Below are 27,474 nucleotides of genomic sequence, written 5' to 3' on the forward strand. Positions count from 1 at the left end.
AAGGGATACTGGTCGGCTCCTTCTCCTTTTAAAGGGATAGTGGTTGGCTCCTTCTGCTTTTAAAGGGATACTGGTTGGCTCCTTCTCCTTTTAAAGGGATAGTGGTTGGCTCCTTCTCCTTTTAAAGGGATAGTGGTCGGCTCCTTCTCCTTTTAAAGGGATACTGGTCGGCTCCTTCTCCTTTTAAAGGGATACTGGTCGGCTCCTTCTCCTTTTAAAGGGATACTGGTTGGCTCCTTCTCCTTTTAAAGGGATAGTGGTCGGCTCCTTCTCCTTTTAAAGGGATAGTGGTCGGCTCCTTCTCCTTTTAAATGGATAGTGGTCGGCTCCTTCTCCTTTTAAAGGGATACTGGTCGGCTCCTTCTCCTTTTAAAGGGATACTGGTCGGCTCATTCTCCTTTTAAAGGGATAATGGTTGGCTCACAGGGTGCCATTTTGGACAAACACACTGAGGTCAACTTAGCCTGTGAAACATCATGACACATTGACCACCAGCACACTGACGATACGTAAAGGTGGTTAAAACGAGAGGAAACATCGACTGACTATTTAGAGGGCTGATTTGTTTCATTCGGCAGAGTGACTTTATAAGACTGGCCAGACGTCTGGAAATCCTCCTGTGGGAGACGTTGAACACAACTAAAGGCTGGGAGGCTTTTAGTGAAGGACTGACTGGTAGTTGGGCCTGTCAATCAAACCACACAGAGTGACTGACTGGTAGTCAAACCACACAGAGTGACTGACTGGTAGTCAAACCACACAGAGTGACTGACTGGTAGTTGGGCCTGTCAATCAAACCACACAGAGTGACTGACTGGTAGTTGGGCCTGTCAATCAAACCACACAGAGTGACTGACTGGTAGTCAAACCACACAGAGTGACTGACTGGTAGTTGGGCCTGTCAATCAAACCACACAGAGTGACTGACTGGTAGTTGGGACTGTCAATCAAACCACACAGAGTGACTGACTGGTAGTTGGGACTGTCAGTTAAACCACACAGAGTGACTGACTGGTAGTTGGGACTGTCAGTCAAACCACACAGAGTGACTGACTGGTAGTTGGGACTGTCAGTCAAACCACACAGAGTGACTGACTGGTAGTTGGGACTGTCAGTCAAACCACACAGAGTGACTGACTGGTAGTTGGGACTGTCAGTTAAACCACACAGAGTGACTGACTGGTAGTTGGGACTGTCAATCAAACCACACAGAGTGACTGACTGGTAGTTGGGACTGTCAGTCAAACCACACAGAGTGACTGACTGGTAGTCAAACCACACAGAGTGACTGACTGGTAGTTGGGACTGTCAGTTAAACCACACAGAGTGACTGACTGGTAGTTGGGACTGTCAGTAAAACCACACAGAGTGACTGACTGGTAGTTGGGACTGTCAGTCAAACCACACAGAGTGAACGACTGGTAGTTGGGACTGTCAGTTAAACCACACAGAGTGACTGACTGGTAGTTGGTAACTGCCAGTCAAGCCACACAGAGTGACTGACTGGTAGTTGGGACTGGTAGTAAAACCACACAGAGTGACTGACTGGTAGTCAAACCACACAGAGTGACTGACTGGTACTTGGGACTGTCAGTTAAACCACACAGAGTGACTGACTGGTAGTTGGTAACTGTCAGTTAAACCACACAGAGTGGCTGACTGGTAGTTGGGACTGTCAGTTAAACCACACAGAGTGACTGACTGGTAGTCAAACCACACAGAGTGACTGACTGGTAGTCAAACCACACAGTGACTGACTGGTAGTCAAGCCAAACAGAGTGACTGACTGGTAGTCAAGCCACACAGAGTGACTGACTGGTAGTCAAGCCAGACAGAGTGACTGACTGGTAGTCAAACCACACAGAGTGACTGACTGGTAGTCGAGCCACACAGAGTGACTGACTGGTAGTTGGTAACTGTCAGTTAAACCACACTGAGTGACTGACTGGTAGTTGGTAACTGTCAGTTAAACCACACAGAGTGACTGACTGGTAGTTGGTAACTGTCAGTCAAACCACACTGAGTGACTGACTGGTAGTCAAGCCACACAGAGTGACTGACTGGTAGTTGGTAACTGTCAGTTAAACCACACTGAGTGACTGACTGGTAGTCAAGCCACACAGAGTGACTGACTGGTAGTTGGTAACTGTCAGTTAAACCACACTGAGTGACTGACTGGTAGTCAAGCCACACAGAGTGACTGACTGGTAGTTGGTAACTGTCAGTTAAACCACACTGAGTGACTGACTGGTAGTTGGTAACTGTCAGTTAAACCACACAGAGTGACTGACTGGTAGTTGGTAACTGTCAGTCAAGCCACACTGAGTGACTGACTGGTAGTTGGTAACTGTCAGTTAAACCACACAGAGTGACTGACTGGTAGTTGGTAACTGTCAGTTAAACCACACAGAGTGACTGACTGGTAGTTGGTAACTGTCAGTCAAGCCACACTGAGTGACTGACTGGTAGTTGGTAACTGTCAGTTAAACCACACAGAGTGACTGACTGGTAGTTGGTAACTGTCAGTTAAACCACACTGAGTGACTGACAGATGAGAATATGTATAACTCACTCACTGCCCAGCCTGAATGGACAGTTTTTCAGTGGCGAGACAGCGTTAACACACTTCAGGGAGGGTGGTCACGTGTGTTGGTGAGGCAGACGTCCTGGGTTTGAGCCTCGGGAAGTGGCTGATTCAGGAGGAAGTGTCACGCTAAGCAAGCAGTGTGTGACATTCTTTACACTTCATAATACAACACGTCCCTGTGGGCTGGCTCTAGACTGGTAGCAACGGCATAGCCTGGTCCCAGATCTCACGTCTCTTCCTCGTCATGTTAGGTACGATGACACAAACAAGAGTTCTGACCCATGCTAGCAATGTCCCCAACAACCATTCAGAGAGCTGGGCAACAGCCTGCCAAAGGACAGGAGAGTTCACCTAGCCTACACTGTCTCAAACTCTTTTTAAATGAGCTTCATTGGTCTAAATCCAAAAAATAATGTTTCACCCATACCCTGAATGGAGCGGAGAATAACCTAGATTATGAAAGGAATTCAATGTCATATCCATGGACCAGAGTAATGCATTCTGGGAAACATTTATAGAGAATCCAAACGTGTGAGAATACATGCACAGCCACACTGAATGATAAGATGTGGTGCGTTACTGAAACGGGGAGGAGGAGTCAGTGGTTTCAGCCACGTTACCATGACAATAGGCCTACAACTATAACAGGACTTGAAATGTCGTCGTCCCCCCCCCCCCCCCCTCCTCCTCCTCTTATCAACTGTGACACAGACCTTCTCAGTGGTGTGTTGAGTTACGTAACGGTTACATACCAAGTGAACTGCGGGGAAACATAGCCTACATTCTAGTAAAGCACGGAGGGAGGTCAGAGACCTGGCCGTGTGGTGTCAGGACAACAACCTCTCCCTCAACGTGATCAAGACAAAGGAGATGATTGTGGAAAAGGAGGACCGACCACACCCCCCTATCTCATCGACGGGGCTGTAGTGGAGCAGGTTGAGAGCTTCAAGTTCCTTGGTGTCCACATTACCAACAAACTATAATGGTCCAAACACAGTCGTGAAGAGGGCACGACAAAGCCTATTCCCCTCAGGAGACTGAACAGATTTAGCATGGGTCCTCAGATCCTCAAAAGGTTCTATAGATGCACCATCGAGAGCATCCTGACTGGTTGCATCACCGCCTGGTATGGCAACTGCTCGGAGTCCGACCGCAAGGCACTACAGAGGGTAGTGCGTACGGCCCAGTACATCACTGGGGCCAAGCTTCCTGCCATCCAGGACCTGTCGGTGTCAGAGGAAGGCCCTAAAAATTGTCAAAAACTCCAGCCACCCTAGTCATAGACTGTTCTCTCTGCTACCGCACGGCAAGCGGTACCGGAGCGCCAAGTCTAGGTCCCAAAGACTTCTTAACAGCTTCTACCCCCCAAGCCATAAGACTCCTGAACAGCTAATCAAAGGGGTACCCAGACCCCTCTTTTACTCTCTGTTTATTGTCTATGTACATATTACCTCGATTACCTTGACTAACCGGTGCCCCTGCACATTGACTCTGTACCGGTACCCTCTGTATATTGCCTCGCTATTGTTATTTTACTGCTGCTGTATAATTGTTACTTTTATTTTTTATTTAACACTTTTTTTTCTTAAAGTATTGTTGGTTAAGGGCTTGTAAGTAAGCATTTCACTGTAAGATCTACACCTGTTGTATTCGGCGCACGTGACTAATAACATTTGATTTGAACACGCGCACTAGGCTAGTTCAGAAGACAGGTTGTAGCTTTTAATTAATGCCCTAAATATCAGGAGCTGGCGGCCAACAGTTTGATTAAACAATCCAGAGACTGAAACAAATAAATCAAATAACTTATAATTAAGGAGAACAAATCTATATACAATCCTGAAATTAGCTATAACTGTCAACTGTCAAAGCTTCAAACGATGTTACAAGAGAACCCTGAATACAGAAAAATGAACGGTGAATTCACGGGGTTTGACAAGACAATGAGAAGTAAAATATCTCTTCCTTAGTTGTTAATTTAGTCGAAATCTAAAGGCACAAACTAGATTCTTAAATAGTTTTAAACATGTTATTACTCCAATTTCGTGAAAGTGACTAACTGACACGTTTTTCATTTTCGGTCAACAACTACTTTATATTGAACGAATGCGTTTGATTTGACGTCCTGCACATGCGCAGTTCGCTGCGAGAAGACCGTTAAACCCGATAACCTGTTTCTACGCATGCGCTTAGCTAACCAACGTCGCCATGACATCGCTTACAATTGTGATCGGGGATTTCTATTGGACAAGCAGTTTTATGCCTCATCTTCATACGGCACTGTCTTTGCTGTGCCTGTCAGCCCCATCTTTTTAATAGAAGAAGCAATGGAAGAGTTCCTGGCGTAGTGACATTCAGTGCATTGAACTGGTTGTTGAACTCTGCACGCTTGGATCAAGTGGGATACATGCATTATCTGGTCCATTTCATACTAATATACATTGTTAGCTAACTATTTTTCCCCCCCAGCGTTCAACAGAACATCGTGCAGAACATAATGCTTACATGGACAAGCCACACCAGACCAGATGCTGACTGAGCAGGAATACACAGCTAACTCAAGTGATGATGTTCGGGCCTCTTGTGGACTCTTTTGCAAAAGACGTATCATCTTGTATTATAATTTTTTTATATATTATAATTTCTTAACATTGGTGGCTGGTTTATCAGCTAATTCACACGCCAAGACATGTGAATTGTTGTCTTATAGCTCCTGTGTTTCGTGGTTTATATGCAAGGTAATGCGCTGGTCCGAAATATTTGTCCAGCTTGTTGTCAAGACTTGGTAGCTAGAGTATGCGAGCCAAGTGAGCAACATGTAGGAAGCCTTCTAGCTAGTTGCTAGTCAGTTAGGCTAGCTAAATACCTTGATCGGTAGTTAGCTGGCTGGCTAGCAAACCGTTATATAAATCTTGCCTGTCTCTTATCGATTTAAAAACTAATCAGGTGTACGTGTTGCACCAGTTGTAATATTTTCCGCTCACCTTTGCCTTTTCGAGCGGGGTGAATCTCAAGTCATGTACAAAGGGGTTCCTAAATGGTGGAGCGAGTTCCTTCTTCCCATCTCCTTCCCCAGGACAGCGTCTGATGGTCGGGAACCTCATCCTCAACGAACCCGAGAGGACGGAACCTGTATCGGAAAAGCGACAGCAGCGAATGTGTCTTATGTAAATCTCCACAACGTTGTTTTCGTGTCTGTGTCTAGCTAATTCCGGCACAGGTTATTATCTTCGTTCCCAAGAGGCTGGAGGATTAGCCAAGGATCATGTATTTGAAGTCGGGCGATATCTTCCCTCGTACGCAGTACTGATGTTGGACCTAGAATGCCTAACTGGAGTCCCCCTTCCTGGCTGCTTCTTCAGAACGCATGCGCCTAGTAGTCTACATTGAAATCACTTTACTTGCTCAAGATAAACATATACATTTGAGTCATTTATCAGACGCTCTTATCCAGTGCGACTTAACACTAGTGAGTCCATATATCTTCGTACTGGTCGGACTCGAACCCACAACTCTGGCGTTGCAAGTGCCATACGCCACCAACTAAGCCACACGTGTTCTCACATCGTTGCTGTGTTTATAACACGTTTATAAACTGTTAAGTGTTTGCAGAGTTTATAAGACATTATAATAATGTGTGGTGTTTATATTTGTCCTGTTACACACAGTCTATAATAGAAATGGTTTTTTTTTTGCATATACGAACTTCCCCTGAGACACTCGCAGCGAGGAGGGTCGCAGTGAGGAGGGTCACAGCGAGGAGGAGGAGGGTCGCAGTGAGGAGGGTCACAGCCAGAGTCCCCATTGTCGAGGTTACCTGCCGCCTCTATATTGGTCGGGAATTGTGTGATTCGTTATTATGGTGCTTGTCTGTTTATTTATTTTTATTGATGAAACGCATTGGTGTTTCAGTCCTTGGTATTTATTCATCAGTAATTTGCACATAACACGTCGTGTCCAGTGCCATATAATACGTGTTTAAAATCAACACACCAGGTCTAAATGTAGTCTGTGACGTGGTACATTTCTTCACTTGGGAATCAAACATACTACTAATCGAATAATCGATGAGCTGAATGTATCAATATTGCAGATTTTTTTTGCTCTGGATGCAATTTATGCAAATCATGAAGCACTGTAGCAGGCTAATTATTTTCTCTAACAGTAGAAGAGATGGGAAACCTGTCCTTTTGGTTTTGCTGCTATGGCAACAGGTGACTTTCATTCTCATTGACCCTCTCTCTTCTGCAGACCGCTAATGCAGTAGCAGCAGTACGGTATGTTTTTGCATGCTACTGTAGGCCTACATAGCAAATGCGCGCAATCATTAAGCATCAGTACTGATTTAAAGGCCCAGTGCTGTCAAAAACGTCATAATCCTGTGTTTTTATATACACCGCATGTGGAAAATATTAAGACACCTGCTAACATAGACTGACCAGGGGAGGTTGTTCGTAATGGGTTTTTTTTACGGTCAGCGTATATTTTCACACTGAGGTTGGAATAATATTGTGAAAATGATGATAATACCCATTTAGTGTAGACCTGTTTGAAAATCCCCCCCCCCCCCCCACTCAGACCACACCCAGACAGTCCTAGCTAAATTCTTGTTTGAGAAATTGCTCTTTGCTATGAAGTAAGTTTTGTTTCTTTTTTACCATTTTAATTCATAAACAATCACAGTAAGGTACTTTTTGTTTTTTTAACCAGAAATTATTTGATGTTGAGATAAAAACGACTGCATTGAACCTTTAAGTCTTGGGTATGGTTCCCAAATCGCACCCTATCCCCTATATAGTGCACTACTTTGGTCCAGGGCCCTAGGGGATAGGGTGCCATTTGGTACTCGATCCCAGCAAGATATCCTTTCATTAGATGGTGATGAAGATAACCATTGAAGAAGTTAGCTTTACTCACAAGGCAGTCCCTCTAAAACTCTGGTTGGATTAGCCTACTGATCCTTTGGAGGAAAAACATATATTATTAAAAATGTTGAATGTGTTCGTTTTCATACTCAAATTAAATGAATTAGTATTCAACTTTCAACAGGTTTGATACACCTAGAATCCAAGGAAGAAGGAAGGAATCCTATGTCTATTATTAATACAGTTTAGACGATGGCTTCTTGCTTAAGACAGTGGGAGACATGGAGTTAGTGAGTTTTATCTTGGGATGGACAGAATCAATAGAGAACAGCCTCAGGTCTGAACAGACCAGTTCCTCAGATGGTTGCCTGGCTCTGTGTGTGTGTGTGTGTGTGTGTGTGTGTGTGTGTGTGTGTGTGTGTGTGTGTGTGTGTGTGTGTGTGTGTGTGTGTGTGTGTGTGTGTGTGTGTGTGTGTGTGTGTGTGTGTGTGTGTGTGAGAGTTGCACCACTACTCTATAGCTGTTGTATTTAAAGGATGAAGTGAAATACCAGACCTGTGAAATGAGTTACCGTAACGTATTACAGTGAGTTACCGTAACGTATTACAGTGAAATGAGTTACCGTAACGTATCACAGTGAAATGAGTTACCGTAACGTATCCCAGTGAAATTAGTTACCGTAACGTATCACAGTGAAATGAGTTACCACAACGTATCACAGTGATTTATGCTCGTTTGACAACACTGATATCATGTCTGAGATGAAATGAGACATCATGACAATTAGACTACACTAGCATACATAGTTAAAGATTTTTCGAGAGAGTGGAGGATCTGTTCACTGTAATATGGAACGGTTCAAGAATTATATAATAATCATTTGGATAGTTTGGTGTAGTATTTGGTTGGCGTATATTATTACTGAACAATTTACGGTTCATATAAGGAAATCAGTCCATTTAAATACATTCATTAGGCTCTAATCTATCGATTTCACTTCACTGGGCAGAGTCACAGCCCTGAGTCAGGCCCAGCCAATCTGAATGAGTTTTTCTCCACAAAGTGGATTTATTACAGACAGAAATACTTCTCAGTTTCATCAGCTGTCTGTTGGCTGATCTCAGATGATCACGGCGGTCCAGCCGGATGACCAGCCGGATGTGGAGGTCCTGGGCTGGCGTAGTTACACGTGGTGTCACGTTCCTGACCTGTTTTCCCTTGTATTGTATTTATTTAGTATGGTCAGGGCGTGAGTTGGGGTGGGTTGTCTATGTGTGATTTTCTATGTTGGGATTTTGTGTTCGGCCTGGTATGATTCTCAATCAGAGGCAGCTGTCAATCGTTGTCCCTGATTGAGAATCATACTTAGGCAGCCTGGGTTTCACGTGTGTTTTGTGGGTGTTTGTCTACCGTGTTAGTGTTTTCACCACACGGTACTGTTTCGGTTTTCTGCACTTCGTTTATTGTTTTGTATTTCAGTGTTCAGTTTCGGTTTTAATAAATCCTCATGAGCACGAACCATTCTGCATATTGGTCCGATCCTTCTCGCCTCTCCTCGTCCGATGAGGAGGACGAAATAGACAATCGTTACACGTGGTCTGTGGTTGTGAGGCCGGTTGGACGTACTGTCAATTTCTCTAAAACAACGTTGGAGGCAGCTTATGGTATAGAAATGAACATTAAATTATCTGGCAATAGCACTGGTGGACATTCCTGCAGTCAGCATGCCAGTTGCACACTCTCATAAAACTTGAGACATCTGTGGCATTGTGTTGTGGGACAAAACTGCACATTTTAGAGTGGCCTTTTATTGTCCCCGGGACAAGGTGCATCTGTGTAATGATCATGCTGTTTAATCAACTTCTTGATTTGCGACACCTGTCAGGTGGATGGATTATCTTGGTAAAGGAGAAATGCTCACTAACAGGGATGTAAACAAATTTGGGCACAAAATTTGGGAGAAAAAAAGCTTTTTGTACGTAAGGAACATTTTGGGGATATTTTACGTCAGGTCATGAAACGTGGGACCAACACTTTACATGTTGTGTTTATATTTTAGTTCAGTATAGTTGGACTCTGTATCAGTGTCTTTTAATGGTGCAGAACCCCCCCCCCCCACCCCCAAAAAAACTGGAATGTTATTTTCATATTCACTGATCTCAATCCATGCATTTTTTTCTTTGTGTTTTAAAAAATAGTGTTTAAATATATTTTTATACGACCTATCCGCCTGTGGTTCAAGTGCACACCACTATAAAAGTGGTGTGCATTTAGAGTGACTTCTAGAATGATCTAGAATATAGAAGAACAAACGCTCCAAAAATCCCATCTCAACTCAATGCTGCCATCTTGTGGTATGTTCCATAAACTGTTTTGGGTTGTTTGTAGTAGTTGTTTTGGTAGTTTGTGGTAGTTGAGTGTCCATAATTGAGTCTTTGAATGAAGAGATTGGGATAAAACTGTCCAGTTTGAGTGTTTGTTGCAGCTTGTTCCAGTCGCTAGCTAGCTAAAGCCCATACCTTTAGTGAAGAGGCCTAAATCAATACCTTTAATGAAGAAGCCTAAACCCATACCTTTAGTTAAGAAGCCTAAACCCATACCTTTAGTAAAGAGGCCTAAACCCATACCTTTAGTGAAGAGGCCTAAACCCATACCTTTAGTGAAGAGGCCTAAACCCATACCTTTAGTGAAGAGGCCTAAACCCATACCTTTAGTGAAGAGGCCTAAACCCATACCTTTAATGAAGAGGCCTAAACCCCATACATTTAGTGAAGAGGCCTAAACCCATACCTTTAGTGAAGAGGCCTAAACCCATACCTTTAGTGAAGAGGCCTAAACCCCATACATTTAGTGAAGAGGCCTAAACCCCATACATTTAGTGAAGAGGCCTAAACCCATACCTTTAGTGAAGAGACCTAAACCCATACCTTTAGTGAAGAGGCCTAAAACCCATACCTTTAGTGAAGAGGCCTAAACCCATACCTTTAGTGAAGTGGCCTGAAACCCATACCTTTAGTGAAGAGGCCTAAACCCATACCTTTAGTGAAGTGGCCTAAAACCCATACCTTTAGTGAAGAGGCCTAAACCCATACCTTTAGTGAAGAGGCTTAAAACCCATACCTTTAGTGAAGAGGCCTAAACCCATACCTTTAGTGAAGAGGCCTAAACCCATACCTTTAGTGAAGAGGCCTAAACCCATACCTTTAGTGAAGAGGCCTAAAACCCATACCTTTAGTGAAGAGGCCTAAACCCATACCTTTAGTGAAGAGGCCTAAAACCCATACCTTTAGTGAAGAGGCCTAAACCCATACCTTTAGTGAAGAGGTCTAAACCCATACCTTTAGTGAAGAGGCCTAAAACCCATACCTTTAGTGAAGAGGCCTAAACCCATACCTTTAGTGAAGAGGCTTAAAACCCATACCTTTAGTGAAGTGGCCTAAACCCATACCTTTAGTGAAGAGGTCTAATCCCATACCTTTAGTGAAGAGGTCTAAACCCATACCTTTAGTGAAGAGGCCTAAAACCCATACCTTTAGTGAAGAGGCCTAAACCCATACCTTTAGTGAAGAGGCCTAAACCCATACCTTTAGTGAAGTGGCCTAAACCCATACCTTTAGTGAAGAGGCCCAAGTTAAGAGGCCTAAACCCATACCTTTAGTGAAGAGGCCTAAACACATACCTTTAGTGAAGTGGCCTAAACCCATACCTTTAGTGAAGAGGCCTAAACCCATACCTTTAGTGAAGAGGCCTAAACCCATACCTTTAGTGAAGAGGTCTAAACCCATACCTTTAGTGAAGAGGCCTAAAACCCATACCTTTAGTGAAGAGGCCTAAACCCATACCTTTAGTGAAGAGGCCTAAACCCATACCTTTAGTGAAGTGGCCTAAACCCATACCTTTAGTGAAGAGGCCCAAGTTAAGAGGCCTAAACCCATACCTTTAGTGAAGAGGCCTAAACACATACCTTTAGTGAAGTGGCCTAAACCCATACCTTTAGTGAAGAGGCCCAAGTTAAGAGGCTGGAACCCCATACCTTTTCAAATCCAATTAAACTACATAGGTTTCCCTATATTTATTTGAACGACGGTTAACTGTCCAGCGAGCGCCATACTGATAAACACAGTCTCAAAAAAAAAACATTTAAAAGAAATGAGCAGCGCTTGATTTAATGGGCAATTCCACGATAACGGAACTACACTTCGAATCAGATTTCTCACTTTAAAAAAAAAATGTATGTCAAAGAAAAAAACATTGATTTCAAAGTTGAACAAACCATTACAACTCTATGCACAAGGACAACTTTGAACAAATTACACAGGAAATTTCACAAAAACAGTTACTGGAAGAACTGTGTAGATCCAAAGGTTTGTTAAAACAATTACGATAAAATCTTTGTTTTATTCTACAACGTTTTCCAAACATTTTTAAATATCTGCTCTGAATTAAGATTCAAAGATGTCTGCAGAACGTGACACCTACGTTGAATTTGTTTTTTTGTTTTTAAATGTTGGTTATTGAACTACAGTAATTGAAGTGGATTTACATCTGGTAATAGAATTACGGTAACAGAATTAAATCATGGGTCCCTGATCTTTACTATACAGAAATGCATAATTATGCATATGACTATCTATCTCTGCACGGTGATGTATCCTGAACAGGTAGAAATATGCAACATCCTCCTTTTGCATATTTGGGTATTATTCTACACACTGACTATTATTTTAATCAGCTCCACCCACAAACAAGACCACATTTGGTTGGTTCGGACCAGAACAAATCTGAACCAATCATTGACATCTATGTTTCACAAGTTTGGAGGACATCACAGTACCGCACAGTATAGTACAGTACAGTACAATACAGTAGAGTACAGTACATTATACTGTAAAAGTAAAATACCAAACAAGCCACGAGAAGCGGGTAAAAACGACCACCGCCTACAGATCAGCGGAACAGATCTTTCGCTTCAGCCATTGGCTAGCGCCACTTCTTCTTCTTCGTGTGAATTTCCGGCAGATTTGAGGCTTATTTGTGTATTGCTGCCTTTCTCAGTTCAGAATGTTAATAATTTCACCCTATTGATTAAACATATTTAATTGAAAAGGGAAATGTGCACGGTAAAAAAAAAAAATGTATTTGCACATCCCACTAACCCTGCACCCATAAAACCAAAACAGCCTCTCATCCCACTACATTTCCATAACCGTTCCTACGCCTGGCCACCGGACTGGGAGGACGTGACTTCATCCAACACCTCTCGTAATACAACCACCGATTTTTTCCCCCCTTCATTTATGTTGCTCAACTCAGCGTGAATTTACGAATTGAAGTTCATGTTTATGTAGAATACGCAACACATATTAGGAAAAGTCGGTGGTTGTTTTCGATAAAGTTTTTTATTTTAAGTATACATTTCAGCGCCACAGTTGTACAGGACAAAAACAGGTACAGGTAAGCGTTTTCAAATCTGACATTTTTTACAAAGACTCGACTGATGGTGAGTCAATGTTGAGTCGCTAGTGACTCCGCCTCGGTGTCAGAGATCGGTGTTGAGCGTTCCTCCGCTGGGTTTCGGCTTGACGAGCGCTGCGGGATTCACCAGGAGTCATTCATGTCTTTTTGTACGAGATTTAGCTGATCTAAACATAGTTTGTTTTCAGATCATTTTAAGAAAGTTCGTTCCTGGAGTCTCACAGCCTGGCAAGTCTATGTGAAGACAGGTAAATTAGCTACTAGTAAACGTTGGCTATCTAGGTAAGCTAACGTTGGCTAGCTCGCGTTTTCATCTAGCCAGCCAGGTAGTGAGATGGCTAGCTAATTGGCTAACTACAGCCAGTATTATTTGTTTACACGGTTAGCTACCAGCTGTTAGTTAATATTATCTGATATGTAGTTAAATCGCAATGGTAAATGGCAAGCTATCTGTTTACATATCGTTAGCTATCTAACGCGTTAGCTACGTTAGTCAAGAAAATGCAAACTAACCCACATAACTAGCCAGTTAGTTAAAAACATTAACGTAGCTTGCAAAACAGCTGGCTTGTAACGTTAGCTAGTGGCTAGTTCGTCTTTCCAGCAAACTGTCGCGTCGTTTAGCAGCATGATGGTTAAATCATGTGGGTGGGAGAGTCGTGGGACATTCTGCACAGGCCAGCCAGCTACAATATTGCGACAGTGATGCCCTTACTCTGGTTTTTCACCATCACCCCATGGTCCCCATCAACTCCAGTGATCTAATCACAGCTGTGTGTGTAGCAGCTAAAACGGTATGTTTGTATAAATAAGTTGTATTATTAGGTAACTAGCAGGCACAATCTCTCGTCAGAAAATGACACAGAACTCAGAGGTCCTGGTGTCCGTTTATCCTCTGGTCGAATTTGTCATTGGCATCACGGCGAGGGGTAATGCTCAGCCAGCATAGCAGTATTTCCGTTTACATAGAGCCGTGATACTACTGAGTCAGGATTTGCGTCCCAAAGGGCAAACTATTCCCTATTTAGTGCACTATTTTCATTTACCACAGCCTATAGAGCTCTGGATAAAAGTAGTGTACTATATTGGAAATGAGGTCCCATTTGTGATGCAAACAAACACTGTTCTGCTGCATACAGTATTTTGCCATAAGGTGATTGTGTGCACTTGGACACGCTTGAGTAGATATCTGACACTCAGAACAATCATTTTTCTGTTCTCATGGATCACTTGTTTTGTTTTCTGGTGGATTTTCCATCTTGGCTTAATGTTTCCAATGTTTCCACTAACAGCATATTAGGCTAGTAGTTGGATTGACATTAGGCACTGTAGATAAAGAGCCTTCAGAAAGTATTCACACCCCTTGACTTTTTCCACGTTTTTGTTGTTACAGTTTGAATTTAAAATGGATTACATTGAGATTTTGTGGCGCTGACCTACACAAAATACCCCGTAATGTCAGTCAAATTGTTTTTTAAAAAGATGAAAAGTATTGAGTCAAGTATTCAACCCCTTTGTTATGGTAAGCTTAAAAATGTTTGAGTAAAAATGTGCTTAACAAGCCACATAAATTGCATGGACTCACTCTGTGTGCAATAATAGTGTTTAACATGATTTTTGAATGACTTCCTCATCTCTGTACATCACACATACAATTATCTGTAAGGTCGAGCAGTGAATTTCAAACACAGATTCAATCACAAAGACCAGGGGCCTCACAAAGCAGGGCACCTGTTGGTAGATGGGTAAAAAAAAGCAGACATTGAATATCCCTTTGGTGAAGTTATCAATTACACTTTGGATGGTGTATCAATACACCCAGTCACTACAAAGATACAGGCGTCCTTCCTAACTCAGTTGCCGGAGAGGAAGGAAACCACTCAGGGATTTCACCATGACGGCAATGGTGACTTTAAAACAGTTAGAGTTTAATGGCTGTGATAAACTGAGGATGGATGAACAACATTATAGTTAAGAAATATGAAAGGAAGGAAGCCTGTACGGAATAAGAATCTTCCTAAACATGCTTCCTGTTTGCAACAAGGCACTAAAGTAATATTGCAAAAAATGTGGCAAAGCAGTTAACTTTTTGTCCTGAATACAAAGGGTTATGTTGTGGGCAAATTCAATATCAGATTTGCCACCAATGCTCCTATAGGACACTTCACTGCACTCTATACTCCTCTGTAAACTGGTCATCTCTGTAAACCCATCTCAAGACCCACTGGTTGATGCTTATTTATAAAACCCTCTCAAGGCCTCACTCCCCCCTATCTGAGATATCTACTGCAGCCCTCATCCTCCACATACAACACCCGTTCTGCCAGTCACATTCTGTTAAAGGTCCGCAAAGCGCACACATTCCTGGGTCGCTACTCTTTTCAGTTCGCTGCAGCAAGCGACTGGAACGAGCTGCAACAAACACTCAAACAGGACAGTTTTATCTCCATCTCTTCATGCAAAGACTCAATCATGGACACACTTACTGACAGTTGTGGCTGCTTTGTGTGATGTATTGTTGTCTCTACCTTCTTGCCATTTGTGCTGTTGTCTGTGCCCAATGTTTTATACCATGTTTTGTGCTGCTACCATGTTGTGTTGCTACCATGCTGTGTTGCTACCATGCTGTGTTTGTGCCTTACTATGTTGTCTTAGGTCTCTTTATGTAGTGTTGTCTCTCTTGTCGTGATGTGTGTTTTGCCCTATATTTCTTTATTTTTAATCCCAGCTCCCGTCCCCGCATGAGGCCTTTTGGTAGGCTGTCATTGTCAATAAGAATTTGTTCTTAACTGACTTGCCTAGTTTAAATAAATAAATGACACATTGCTGAGTACCACTCCATATTTTCAAGCATGGTGGTGGCTGCATCGTGTGTCATGTTATTGGTGTGCTTGTCATCGGCAAGGACTAGGGAGTTTTTTAGGATAAAAAGAAACGGAACAGAGCTAAGCACAGACAAAATCCTAGAGGAAAACCTGGTTCAGTCTGCTTTCCAAGACACTCAGAGACAAATTCACCTTTCAGCAGGACAATAACCTAAAAACAAGACCAAATCTACACTGGAGTAGCTTCCCACAACGACATTGAATGTTCCTGAGTGGCCAAGTTAGTTTTGACTTAAATCGGCTTAAATCTGACTTAAATGTGCTGTCTCGCAATGATCAACAACCAACTTGACAGAACTTGAAGAATTTTGAAAAGAATAATGTGCAAATATTGTACAATCCAGGTGTGCAAAGCTCTTAGACTTAAACCCAGAAAGACTCGCAGCTGTAATCGCTGTCGCAAAGGTGATTCAAACATGTATTGACTCGGTTGTAAATACGTATGTAAATTAGACATTTATATATTTTCATTATCAATTAAATGTGCAAAGATTTTTAAGAACATGGTTTCACTGTCATTATGGAGTAAATGTACAGTGTTAAAAGTTTTGTATCTCTACTGAAGTGTACACCAGGAACGCTTGAGTGGATATCTGACACACAAAGTATTGTATCTCTACTAAAGTGTACACTGAATGTGCCAGTATTTGATCACAGTCGTACCACTTCTTCTTCCCTTTCTGCCCACAGCATGCGGGGACTGTGAGGCAGGCCCCATCCTGAGTCTGTACGATGAAGAGCCCGGTGCACAGGTCTGTTTGTGTGACTACAAGGGGCCTGAGTGAATGTGGGTCTTTCCAGAAACTAGGGTACCAGTGAGGATTTCCTACACGGGACAACTTGTTACAGCTGTTGATTGATAATAATCTGCCAATTGTTTTCATGTCATTACTTTAAGATAGGACTCCTGAGTGGCGCAGCGGTCTAAGGCACTGCATCTCAGTGCTAGAGGCGTCACTACAGACCCTGGTTCGATTCCAGGCTGTATCACAACCGGCTATGATTGGGAGTCCCATAGAGCGGCGCACAATTTGCAAAGTGTCGTCCGGGTTAGGGTTTGGCCAGGGTAGGTGGTCACTGTAAATAAGAATTTGTTCTTAACTGACTTTCCTAGTTAAATAAATACAAATATATGGGGAATCAGAGCTATATTAAATACAATTCATGGGTTGATTAACCCTTTATCATGGTTGGTATCTTGATGGAGTTGTCCAAAATCATGTGACACGAAACATGACTTTCTGTCCATGCATTTATAGCAGTGTAAGGTGTCGTTTTATATCATACATTAACCAGTTAAATTAGACGTTAAACATGAATCCCGGTTGTGTGAGAGAGCCTGGTATCGAACCAGGGTCTGTAGTGATGCCTCTAGCACTGAGATGCAGTGCCTTAGACCGCTGCGCCACTCAGGAGCCCCCTAAATGTAATAATAATTTGAATGCATTTGCAAGGCCTAAACAATTGATTATTGTTAGTGGTAATGGTCTACCTGTTTTGGTTTTTACATGTCTCTTGGGGGGGGGGGGGGGGGGGGATTCTACACTCAGCAGAAAAAGAAACGTCCCTTTTTCATGACCCTGTCTTTCAAAGATAATTCGTAAAAATCCAAATAACTTCACAGATCTTCATTGTAAAGGGTTTAAACACTGTTTCCCATGCTTGTTCATTGAACCATACATAATTAATGAACATGCACCTGTGGAACGGTCGTTAAGACACTAACAGCTTAGAGACGGTATGCAATTAAGGTCACAGTTATGAAAACTTAGGACACTAAAGAGGCCTTTCTACTGACTCTGAAAAACACAAAAAGAAAGATGCCCAGGGTCCCTGCTCATCTGTGTGATTGTGCCTTAGGCATGCTGCTAGGAGGCATGAGGACTGCAGATGTGGCCACGGCAATAAATTGCAATGTCCTGTGAGACGCCTAAGACAGGGAGACAGGACGGACAGCTGATTGTCCTCGCAGTGGCAGACTACGTGTAACAACACCTGCACAGGATCGGTACATCCGTACATCACACCTGTGGGACAGGTACAGGATGGCAACAACAACTGCCCGAGTTACACCAGGAACGCACAATCCCTCCATCAGTGCTCAGAATGTCCGCAATAGGCTGAGAGAGGCTGGACTGAGGGCTTGTAGGCCTGTTGTAAGGCAGGTCCTCACCAGACATCCCCGGCAACAACGTCGCCTATGGGCACAAACCCACCGTCGCTGGACCAGACAGGACTGGCAAAAAGTGCTCTTCACTGAGGAGTCACGGTTTTGTCTCACCAGGTGTGATGGTCGGATTCGCGTTTATCGTCAGGAATGAGCGTTACACCGAGGCCTGTATTCTGGAGCGGGATCGATTTGGAGGTGGAGGGTCCGTCATGGTCTGGGGCGGTGTGTCACAGCATCATCGGACTGAGCTTGTTGTCATTGCCTGACAATCTCAACGCTATGCGTTACAGGGAAGACATCCTCCTCCCTCATGTGGTACCCTTCCTACAGGCTCATCCTGACATGACCCTCCAGCACGACAATGCCACCAGCCATACTGTTCGTTCTGTGCGTGATATCCTGCAAGACAGGAATGTCAGTGTTCTGCCATGGCCAGCGACGAGCCCGGATCTCAATCCCATTGAGCACGTCTGGGACCTGTTGGATCGGAGGGTGAGGGCTAGGGCCATTCCCCCCCCAGAAATGTCCGGGAACTTGCAGGTGCCATGGTGGAAGAGTGGGGTAACATCTCACAGCAAGAACTGGCAAATCTGGTGCAGCCCATGAGGAGGAGATGAACTGTAGTACTTAATGCAGCTGGTGGCTACGCCAGATACTGACTGTTACTTTTGATTTTGAACCCTTTGTTCAGGGACACATTATTCCATTTCTGTTAGTCACATGTCTGTGGAACTTGTTCAGTTTACGTCCCAGTTGAATCTTGTTATGTTTCATACAAATATTTACACATGTTAAGTTTGCTGAAAATAAACGCTGTTGACAGTGAGAGGACGTTTTGTTTTTTTGCTGGGTTTATATTAGGCCCTGTGTACAATTATACAATTGTATAACATTGAGGTCCTTGAACATTTACAATGAAGTGCTTTTTAAAAAAGTCCTTGAATTTGACTTGCCAAATGTGTGTATGAACCCTGATTTAAAGAATGTATAGTCCTAGTCCTGTTGTATAGGTGGTTACGGGCCAATTTGTTTATTTTCACTTGTATTCCTCTAAGTATACATGTGGAACTGCATTCAAATCATTTTAATTTAAATAATTTTAATTTAGTTTCAAACCATCAAAAACATTTGATCTCAATGGTCTCATTATTTCTAGAAAGATCCATGTGTGTAAAGCAAGATGTATTTGGTACAGCAGGTATGAATAACGTGTTGTTGTTTCAGGTGTAGGGACGTGGAGAGGCAGGCTGCCTGCCTGCAGACTGAGCAGCCGTGTGTCCCCGTCTCCCAGCACATCCCCAGCAGCATGTGGTTTATCAGGTAGAGGAGTTCGATTGACATGTTTTGGTCCCTTTTTAGCAGATGCTCTTATCCAGAGTGACTTACGTTTTCGTACTGGTCCCCCGTGGGGAATGAACCCACAACCCTGGTTTTGCTAGCGGCATGCTCTACCAACTGAGTCACATGGGAATCAAAGTTGTCCATAATGCAACGTTTGGGTTGCTAGACCGCCGCCTTAGCGTGCATTGAATGGGTACAAATACATTCTGGTAAGTTTCCCAAGTTTTCCATAAGTCCCCGGGTTGGAGGATTCCTGGATTTCCTGCTTATTTCAACCTAATTCCAGGAATCTTCAGGAAAACCCCGAAACCTAGTCTTTGTAATGAGAGGTCATGGTATATCACTGACCTGGATCTTGTCTAGGCGATTTATGTATTTGTCTATAGGCCTTATATTTTCTGTATTTTCCCGATTTTTGTAATGAATGTGAAGTACCTTTTTTGAAGTGCTCAGTGCACAGTCTTACCCAGTAAGTCTTACCCAGTCTTACCCAGTAAGTCTTACCCAGTCTTACCCAGTAAGTCTTACCCAGGCTGTCCATTCTAGCTGCCCACCTGGTGATAACAAGCACCTGAATGGAAATAAGTCAGCTGACTTCATAAAAATAATTAATTATATATTTCAATGTATGTATTATTATTATTCTTTACTCAAATAGCTGAGGCAACTTTTATGTGTTTAAAAAATAAAAATAATGTGTGTATTAAAATGATTTGATCCATTCCTTCAGGGACGCGTGTGGCATCGTGTGTGGGGTCATCACCTGGATGCTGGTGTTCTATGCTGAGTTTGTCGTGCTCTTCGTCATGCTGTTGCCTTCTAAAAACTTGACCTATAGCTTAGTCAACGGGACTGTGTTCAACACTCTGGCCTTCCTGGCTCTCGCCTCTCACTTCAGGGCCATGTGCACCGACCCGGTGAGTTGTTGACACCTGAACACACTATACACTGCTCTGACTGTACACTTTACACACGACACTGGGCTCTGTAAATGTTGACACTGGGCTCTGTAAATGTTGACACTGGGCTCTGTAAATGTTGACACTGGGCTCTGTAAATGTTGACACTGGGCTCTGTACACATTGACACTGGGCTCTGTACACGTAGGACACTGGGCTCTGTACACGTAGGACACTGGGCTCTGTACACGTAGGACACTGGGCCCTGTACACGTAGGACACTGGGCCCTGTACACGTAGGACACTGGGCCCTGTACATGTAGGACACTGGGCTCTGTACACATTGACACTGGGCTCTGTACACGTAGGACACTGGGCTCTGTACACGTAGGACACTGGGCTCTGTACACGTAGGACACTGGGCCCTGTACACGTAGGACACTGGGCCCTGTACACGTAGGACACTGGGCCCTGTACATGTAGGACACTGGGCCCTGTACACGTAGGACACTGGGCCCTGTACACGTAGGACACTGGGCCCTGTACACGTAGGACACTGGGCCCTGTACACGTAGGACACTGGGCCCTGTACACGTAGGACACTGGGCCCTGTACACGTAGGACACTGGGCCCTGTACACGTAGGACACTGGGCCCTGTACACGTAGGACACTGGGCCCTGTACACGTAGGACACTGGGCCCTGTACACGTAGGACACTGGGCCCTGTACACGTAGGACACTGGGCCCTGTACACGTAGGACACTGGGCCCTGTACACGTAGGACACTGGGTTCCTGTAAACTTGACATGCTGGTGTTGTCTGGGTTGTGTTCAGTTGGGAACAACACTGTGCGTAGCAAAACGTTTTGAAACAGTTGAAGGAAAAGGAGAGTTTTGTTGTTGTTGGCATAAGTTCATGTAGTGGCTGCCTCTATTCGTTTCAAAAAACGCTTCCTCCTGTTTTGTGCCTAACTGAACACGACCTTACTCACATATCTCGTTGTTATTGTCAATTGTACTGTTAAATGCCTTTTCTTGCTGACTCTTTCCCAACAATGCAGTAGTACTAGAAAACAAAAAAAACACGACAAATAGAATTGAGAAGAACACGAGAAAGTTAGCTAGCTATATACAGGGTCAGTTCCAGGGCCTTCTGCTGGAAAAACCTATGTGTTATGGCTTTACACTCCCTGCTGTAATGTGGATAAAGAGTTAACTGTCTAACAGAACACAGAGGGTGTTCTTTAATGAAAGCCTCTCCAACATAATCCGGGTAGAATCAGGAGTTCCCCAGGGCAGCTGTCTAGGCCCCTTACTTTTTCTATCTTTACTAACGACATGCCACTGGCTTTGGGTAGAGCCAGTGTGTCAATGTATGCGGATGACTCAACACTGTACACGGAAACTGAAACTGAAATGACTGCAACACTTAAAGAGCTGCAGTTTCAGAATGGGTGGCAAGAAATAAGTTTGTCCGAAATATTTCAAAAACTTAAAGCATTGTATTTGGGACAAATCATTCACTAAACCCTAAACCCTGTGTGTTTATCTTGTCCGGAAGTTTCAGAAAAGCCCAGAATATTGCGGTTACGAGAGTCCTGTTGATAGCAAATCCACAATCGGAGATCAGAGGTGGCCAGTTTTCTATTCGCTTTAATCTCGCGAGCGCTCCCTTCTCCTGCCTCTTTTTTTGCCTGCGTTTCCTCTTGGATAGCCTGATAATTGGGTCGGAATTACACAAATATCCCAGGGCAGATGAGTCGATGGTTGAAGCCGGAATTGAGATTAGTAACTGCCGATCTGATGTTCAAAAGTTCTTGTCGATCATAAGTTAAAAAAAATCACAAAATAGCAAAGTTGGGTCAGAGCTCGCAAAACCTGCAGCCAATACAGTAATGCGCCATCTTCAACATAAAGCACATCAATATCCTATAACACTGCCTGTCCACTGCAACAGTAGAACCCATTTTGCTGCGTCAACAGGCGAGTCATGATAAGTCATCATGTCAACTCATTGCTCGCTGTCTGTCCTATAGGGAGCAGTGCCAACAGGCGAGTCATGATAAGTCATCATGTCAACTCATTGCTCGCTGTCTGTCCTATAGGGAGCAGTGCCAACAGGCGAGTCATGATAAGTCATCATGTCAACTCATTGCTCTCTGTCCGTCCTATAGGGAGCAGTGCCAACAGGCGAGTCATGATAAGGCATCATGTCAACTCATTGCTCTGTCCGTCCTATAGGGAGCAGTGCCAACAGGCGAGTCATGATAAGTCATCATGTCAACTCATTGCTCTGTCCGTCCTATAGGGAGCAGTGCCAACAGGCGAGTCATGATAAGTCATCATGTCAACTCATTGCTCTCTGTCTGTCCTATAGGGAGCAGTGCCAACAGGCGAGTCATGATAGGTCATCATGTCAACTCATTGCTCTCTGTCCGTCCTATAGGGAGCAGTGCCAACAGGGAACGCCACTAAAGAGTACATCGAGAGTCTCCAGCTGAAGCCGGGACAGGTGGTCTACAAGTGTCCCAAGTGCTGCAGCATCAAGCCGGACCGCGCACATCACTGCAGGTAGAGTAACCCTGACTAACACTGTCCCAGAGAACACTGCAGGTAGAGTAACCCTGACTAACACTGCCCAGAAGACACTGCAGGTAGGGTAACCCTGACTAACACTGTCCCAGAGGACACTGCAGGTAGAGTAACCCTGACTAACACTGTCCCAGAGAACAGAAGACACTGCAGGTAGGGTAACCCTGACTAACACTGTCCCAGAGGACACTGCAGGTAGAGTAACCCTGACTAACACTGTCCCAGAGGACAGAAGACACTGCAGGTAGGGTAACCCTGACTAACACTGTCCCAGAGGACACTGCAGGTAGGGTAACCCTGACTAACACTGTCCCAGAGGACACTGCAGGTAGGGTAACCCTGACTAACACTGTCCCAGAGGACACTGCAGGTAGAGTAACCCTGACTAACACTGTCCCAGAGAACAGAAGACACTGCAGGTAGGGTAACCCTGACTAACACTGTCCCAGAGGACACTGCAGGTAGAGTAACCCTGACTAACACTGTCCCAGAAGACACTGCAGGTAGAGTAACCCTGACTAACACTGTCCCAGAGAACAGAAGACACTGCAGGTAGGGTAACCCTGACTAACACTGTCCCAGAGGACACTGCAGGTAGGGTAACCCTGACTAACACTGTCCCAGAGAACACTGCAGGTAGAGTAACCCTGACTAACACTGTCCCAGAGAACACTGCAGGTAGGGTAACCCTGACTAACACTGTCCCAGAGAACACTGCAGGTAGAGTAACCCTGACTAACACTGTCCCAGAGGACACTGCAGGTAGGGTAACCCTGACTAACACTATCCCAGAGGACACTGCAGGTAGAGTAACCCTGACTAACACTGTCCCAGAGAACACTGCAGGTAGGATGACCCTGACTAACACTGTCCCAGAGAACACTGCAGGTAGAGTAACCCTGACTAACACTGTCCCAGAGAACACTGCAGGTAGGGTAACCCTGACTAACACTGTCCCAGAAGACACTGCAGGTAGGGTAACCCTGACTAACACTGTCCCAGAGAACACTGCAGGTAGGGGAACCCTGACTAACACTGTCCCAGAGAACACTGCAGGTAGAGTAACCCTGACTAACACTGTCCCAGAGAACACTGCAGGTAGGATGACCCTGACTAACACTGTCCCAGAGAACACTGCAGGTAGAGTAACCCTGACTAACACTGTCCCAGAGAACACTGCAGGTAAGATGACCCTGACTAACACTGTCCCAGAGAACACTGCAGGTAAGATGACCCTGACTAACACTGTCCCAGAGAACACTGCAGGTAGGGTAACCCTGACTAACACTGTCCCAGAGGACACTGCAGGTAGGGTAACCCTGACTAACACTGTCCCAGAGAACAGAAGACACTGCAGGTTTCCCCTCCACACTAGTGTGTGTAATTAGTTCTCTCTCTCTCTCCATGGTTCCCCTCCACTAGTGTGTGTAATTAGTTCTCTCTCTCCATGGTTTCCCTCCACTAGTGTGTGTAATTAGTTCTCTCTCTCCATGGTTTCCCCTCCATACTAGTGTGTGTATTTAGTTCTCTCTCCATGGTTTTCCCTCCACTAGTGTGTGTAATTAGTTCTCTCTCTCCATGGTTTCCCTCCACTAGTGTGTGTAATTAGTTCTCTCTCTCCATGGTTTCCCCTCCATACTAGTGTGTGTATTTAGTTCTCTCTCCATGGTTTCCCCTCCATACTAGTGTGTGTATTTAGTTCTCTCTCCATGGTTTTCCCTCCACTAGTGTGTGTAATTAGTTCTCTCTCTCTCTCCATGGTTTCCCTCCACTAGTGTGTGTAATTAGTTCTCTCTCTCCATGGTTTCCCTCCACTAGTGTGTGTAATTAGTTCTCTCTCTCTCTCCATGGTTTCCCTCCACTAGTGTGTGTAATTAGTTCTCTCTCTCTCTCCATGGTTTCCCTCCACTAGTGTGTGTAATTAGTTCTCTCTCTCCATGGTTTCCCTCCACTAGTGTGTGTAATTAGTTCTCTCTCTCCATGGTTTCCCTCCACTAGTGTGTGTAATTAGTTCTCTCTCTCCATGGTTTTCCCTCCACTAGTGTGTGTAATTAGTTCTCTCTCTCCATGGTTTCCCTCCACTAGTGTGTGTAATTAGTTCTCTCTCTCCATGGTTTCCCCTCCACTAGTGTGTGTAATTAGTTCTCTCTCTCCATGGTTTCCCCTCCACTAGTGTGTGTAATTAGTTCTCTCTCTCCATGGTTTCCCTCCACTAGTGTGTGTAATTAGTTCTCTCTCTCCATGGTTTCCCTCCACTAGTGTGTGTAATTAGTTCTCTCTCTCCATGGTTTCCCTCCACTAGTGTGTGTAATTAGTTCTCTCTCTCCATGGTTTCCCTCCACTAGTGTGTGTAATTAGTTCTCTCTCTCCATGGTTTCCCTCCACTAGTGTGTGTAATTAGTTCTCTCTCTCCATGGTTTCCCTCCACTAGTGTGTGTAATTAGTTCTCTCTCTCCATGGTTTCCCTCCACTAGTGTGTGTCAGCGCTGCATACGGAAGATGGACCACCACTGTCCCTGGGTTAACAACTGTGTGGGAGAGAACAACCAGAAGTACTTTGTGCTCTTCACAGTACGTACCAGTGCACACTCTACATACTGGAACATTCCATACTGTAGACCCCATTACATACTGGAACATTCCATACTGTAGACCCCATTACATACTGGAACATTCCATACTGTAGACACCATTACATACTGGAACATTCCATACTGTAGACCCCATTACATACTGGAACATTCCATACTGTAGACACCATTACATACTCTACATACTGGAACATTCCATACTGTAGCCCCCATTACATACTGGAACATTCCATACTGTAGACCCCATTACATACTGGAACATTCCATACTGTAGACACCATTACATACTGGAACATTCCATACTGTAGACCCCATTACATACTGGAGCATTCCATACTGTAGACACCATTACATACTGGAACATTCCATACTGTAGACACCATTACATACTGGAACATTCCATACTGTAGACCCCATTACATACTGGAACATTCCATACTGTAGACACCATTACATACTCTACATACTGGAACATTCCATACTGTAGCCCCCATTACATACTGGAACATTCCATACTGTAGACACCATTACATACTGGAACATTCCATACTGTAGACACCATTACATACTGGAACATTCCATACTGTAGACACCATTACATACTGGAACATTCCATACTGTAGACCCCATTACATACTTTACATACTGGAACATTCCATACTGTAGACACCATTACATACTGGAACATTCCATACTGTAGACCCCATTACATACTGGAACATTCCATACTGTAGACCCCATTACATACTGGAACATTCCATACTGTAGACACCATTACATACTGGAACATTCCATACTGTAGACCCCATTACATACTGGAACATTCCATACTGTAGACCCCATTACATACTGGAACATTCCATACTGTAGACCCCATTACATACTGGAACATTCCATACTGTAGACACCATTACATACTGGAACATTCCATACTGTAGACACCATTACATACTGGAACATTCCATACTGTAGACACCATTACATACTGGAACATTCCATACTGTAGACCCCATTACCACACTGGAACATTCCATACTGTAGACACCATTACATACTGGAACATTCCATACTGTAGACCCCATTAGCACACTGGAACATTCCATACTGTAGACACCATTACATACTTTACATACTGGAACATTCCATACTGTAGACACCATTACATACTGGAACATTCCATACTGTAGACCCCATTACCACACTGGAACATTCCATACTGTAGACACCATTACATACTTTACATACTGGAACATTCCATACTGTAGACCCCATTACATACTGGAACATTCCATACTGTAGACCCCATTACACACTGGAACATTCCATACTGTAGACCCCATTACATACTGGAACATTCCATACTGTAGACCCCATTACCACACTGGAACATTCCATACTGTAGACACCATTACATACTTTACATACTGGAACATTCCATACTGTAGACCCCATTACATACTGGAACATTCCATACTGTAGACCCCATTACATACTTTACATACTGGAACATTCCATACTGTAGACCCCATTACATACTTTACATACTGGAACATTCCATACTGTAGACCCCATTACACACATTACATACTGGAACATTCCATACTGTAGACCCCATTACATACTGGAACATTCCATACTGTAGACCCCATTACATACTGGAACATTCCATACTGTAGACACCATTACATACTTTACATACTGGAACATTCCATAGTGTAGACCCCATTACACACTTTACATACTGGAACATTCCATACTGTAGACCCCATTACATACTTTACATACTGGAACATTCCATACTGTAGACATAATTACATACTGGAACATTCCATACTGTAGACCCCATTACATACTGGAACATTCCATACTGTAGACCCCATTCCATACTTTACATACTGGAACATTCCATACTGTAGACATAATTACATACTGGAACATTCCATACTGTAGACACCATTACATACTGGAACATTCCATACTGTAGACCCCATTACATACTGGAACATTCCATACTGTAGACCCCCCATTACATACTGGAACATTCCATACTGTAGACCCCATTACATACT

General features: G+C 43.8%; 2 protein-coding genes across 11 annotated transcripts in view; one reads left to right on the plus strand and one right to left on the minus strand.

Annotated features, from left to right (window-relative positions):
* Positions 1–6,090, minus strand: part of LOC129856875 (lysophosphatidylcholine acyltransferase 1-like) — a 63,888-nt gene extending 57,798 nt beyond the window's left edge. For all 4 annotated transcript variants that reach the window (XR_008759830.1, XR_008759831.1, XM_055924608.1 and 1 more), the window contains exon 1: positions 5,572–6,090. Coding sequence is in view for 2 of the 4 variants with exons in the window: in XM_055924608.1 (XP_055780583.1) it covers positions 5,572–5,691 (120 nt within the window). In the remaining 2 variants the exon portion in view is untranslated. The remainder of the gene's footprint in view (positions 1–5,571) is intronic.
* A 6,601-nt stretch (positions 6,091–12,691) lies between these two features.
* zdhhc3a (zinc finger DHHC-type palmitoyltransferase 3a) overlaps positions 12,692–27,474 on the plus strand; it is a 31,475-nt gene continuing 16,692 nt past the window's right edge. The window contains exons 1-7 of one of the 7 annotated variants that reach the window (XM_055924612.1): positions 12,966–13,175; positions 13,552–13,721; positions 16,503–16,564; positions 19,207–19,302; positions 20,054–20,240; positions 22,669–22,793; positions 25,289–25,385. In XM_055924612.1, coding sequence (XP_055780587.1) covers positions 16,545–16,564; positions 19,207–19,302; positions 20,054–20,240; positions 22,669–22,793; positions 25,289–25,385 — 525 coding nt within the window. In that variant the 5' untranslated portion in view covers positions 12,966–13,175; positions 13,552–13,721; positions 16,503–16,544. The other 6 variants (XM_055924616.1, XM_055924609.1, XM_055924613.1 and 3 more) reach the window with 6 other exon arrangements.

Source organism: Salvelinus fontinalis, chromosome 6 (genome assembly GCF_029448725.1).
Source record: "Salvelinus fontinalis isolate EN_2023a chromosome 6, ASM2944872v1, whole genome shotgun sequence".
NCBI classification, from domain to species: Eukaryota; Metazoa; Chordata; class Actinopteri; order Salmoniformes; family Salmonidae; genus Salvelinus; species Salvelinus fontinalis.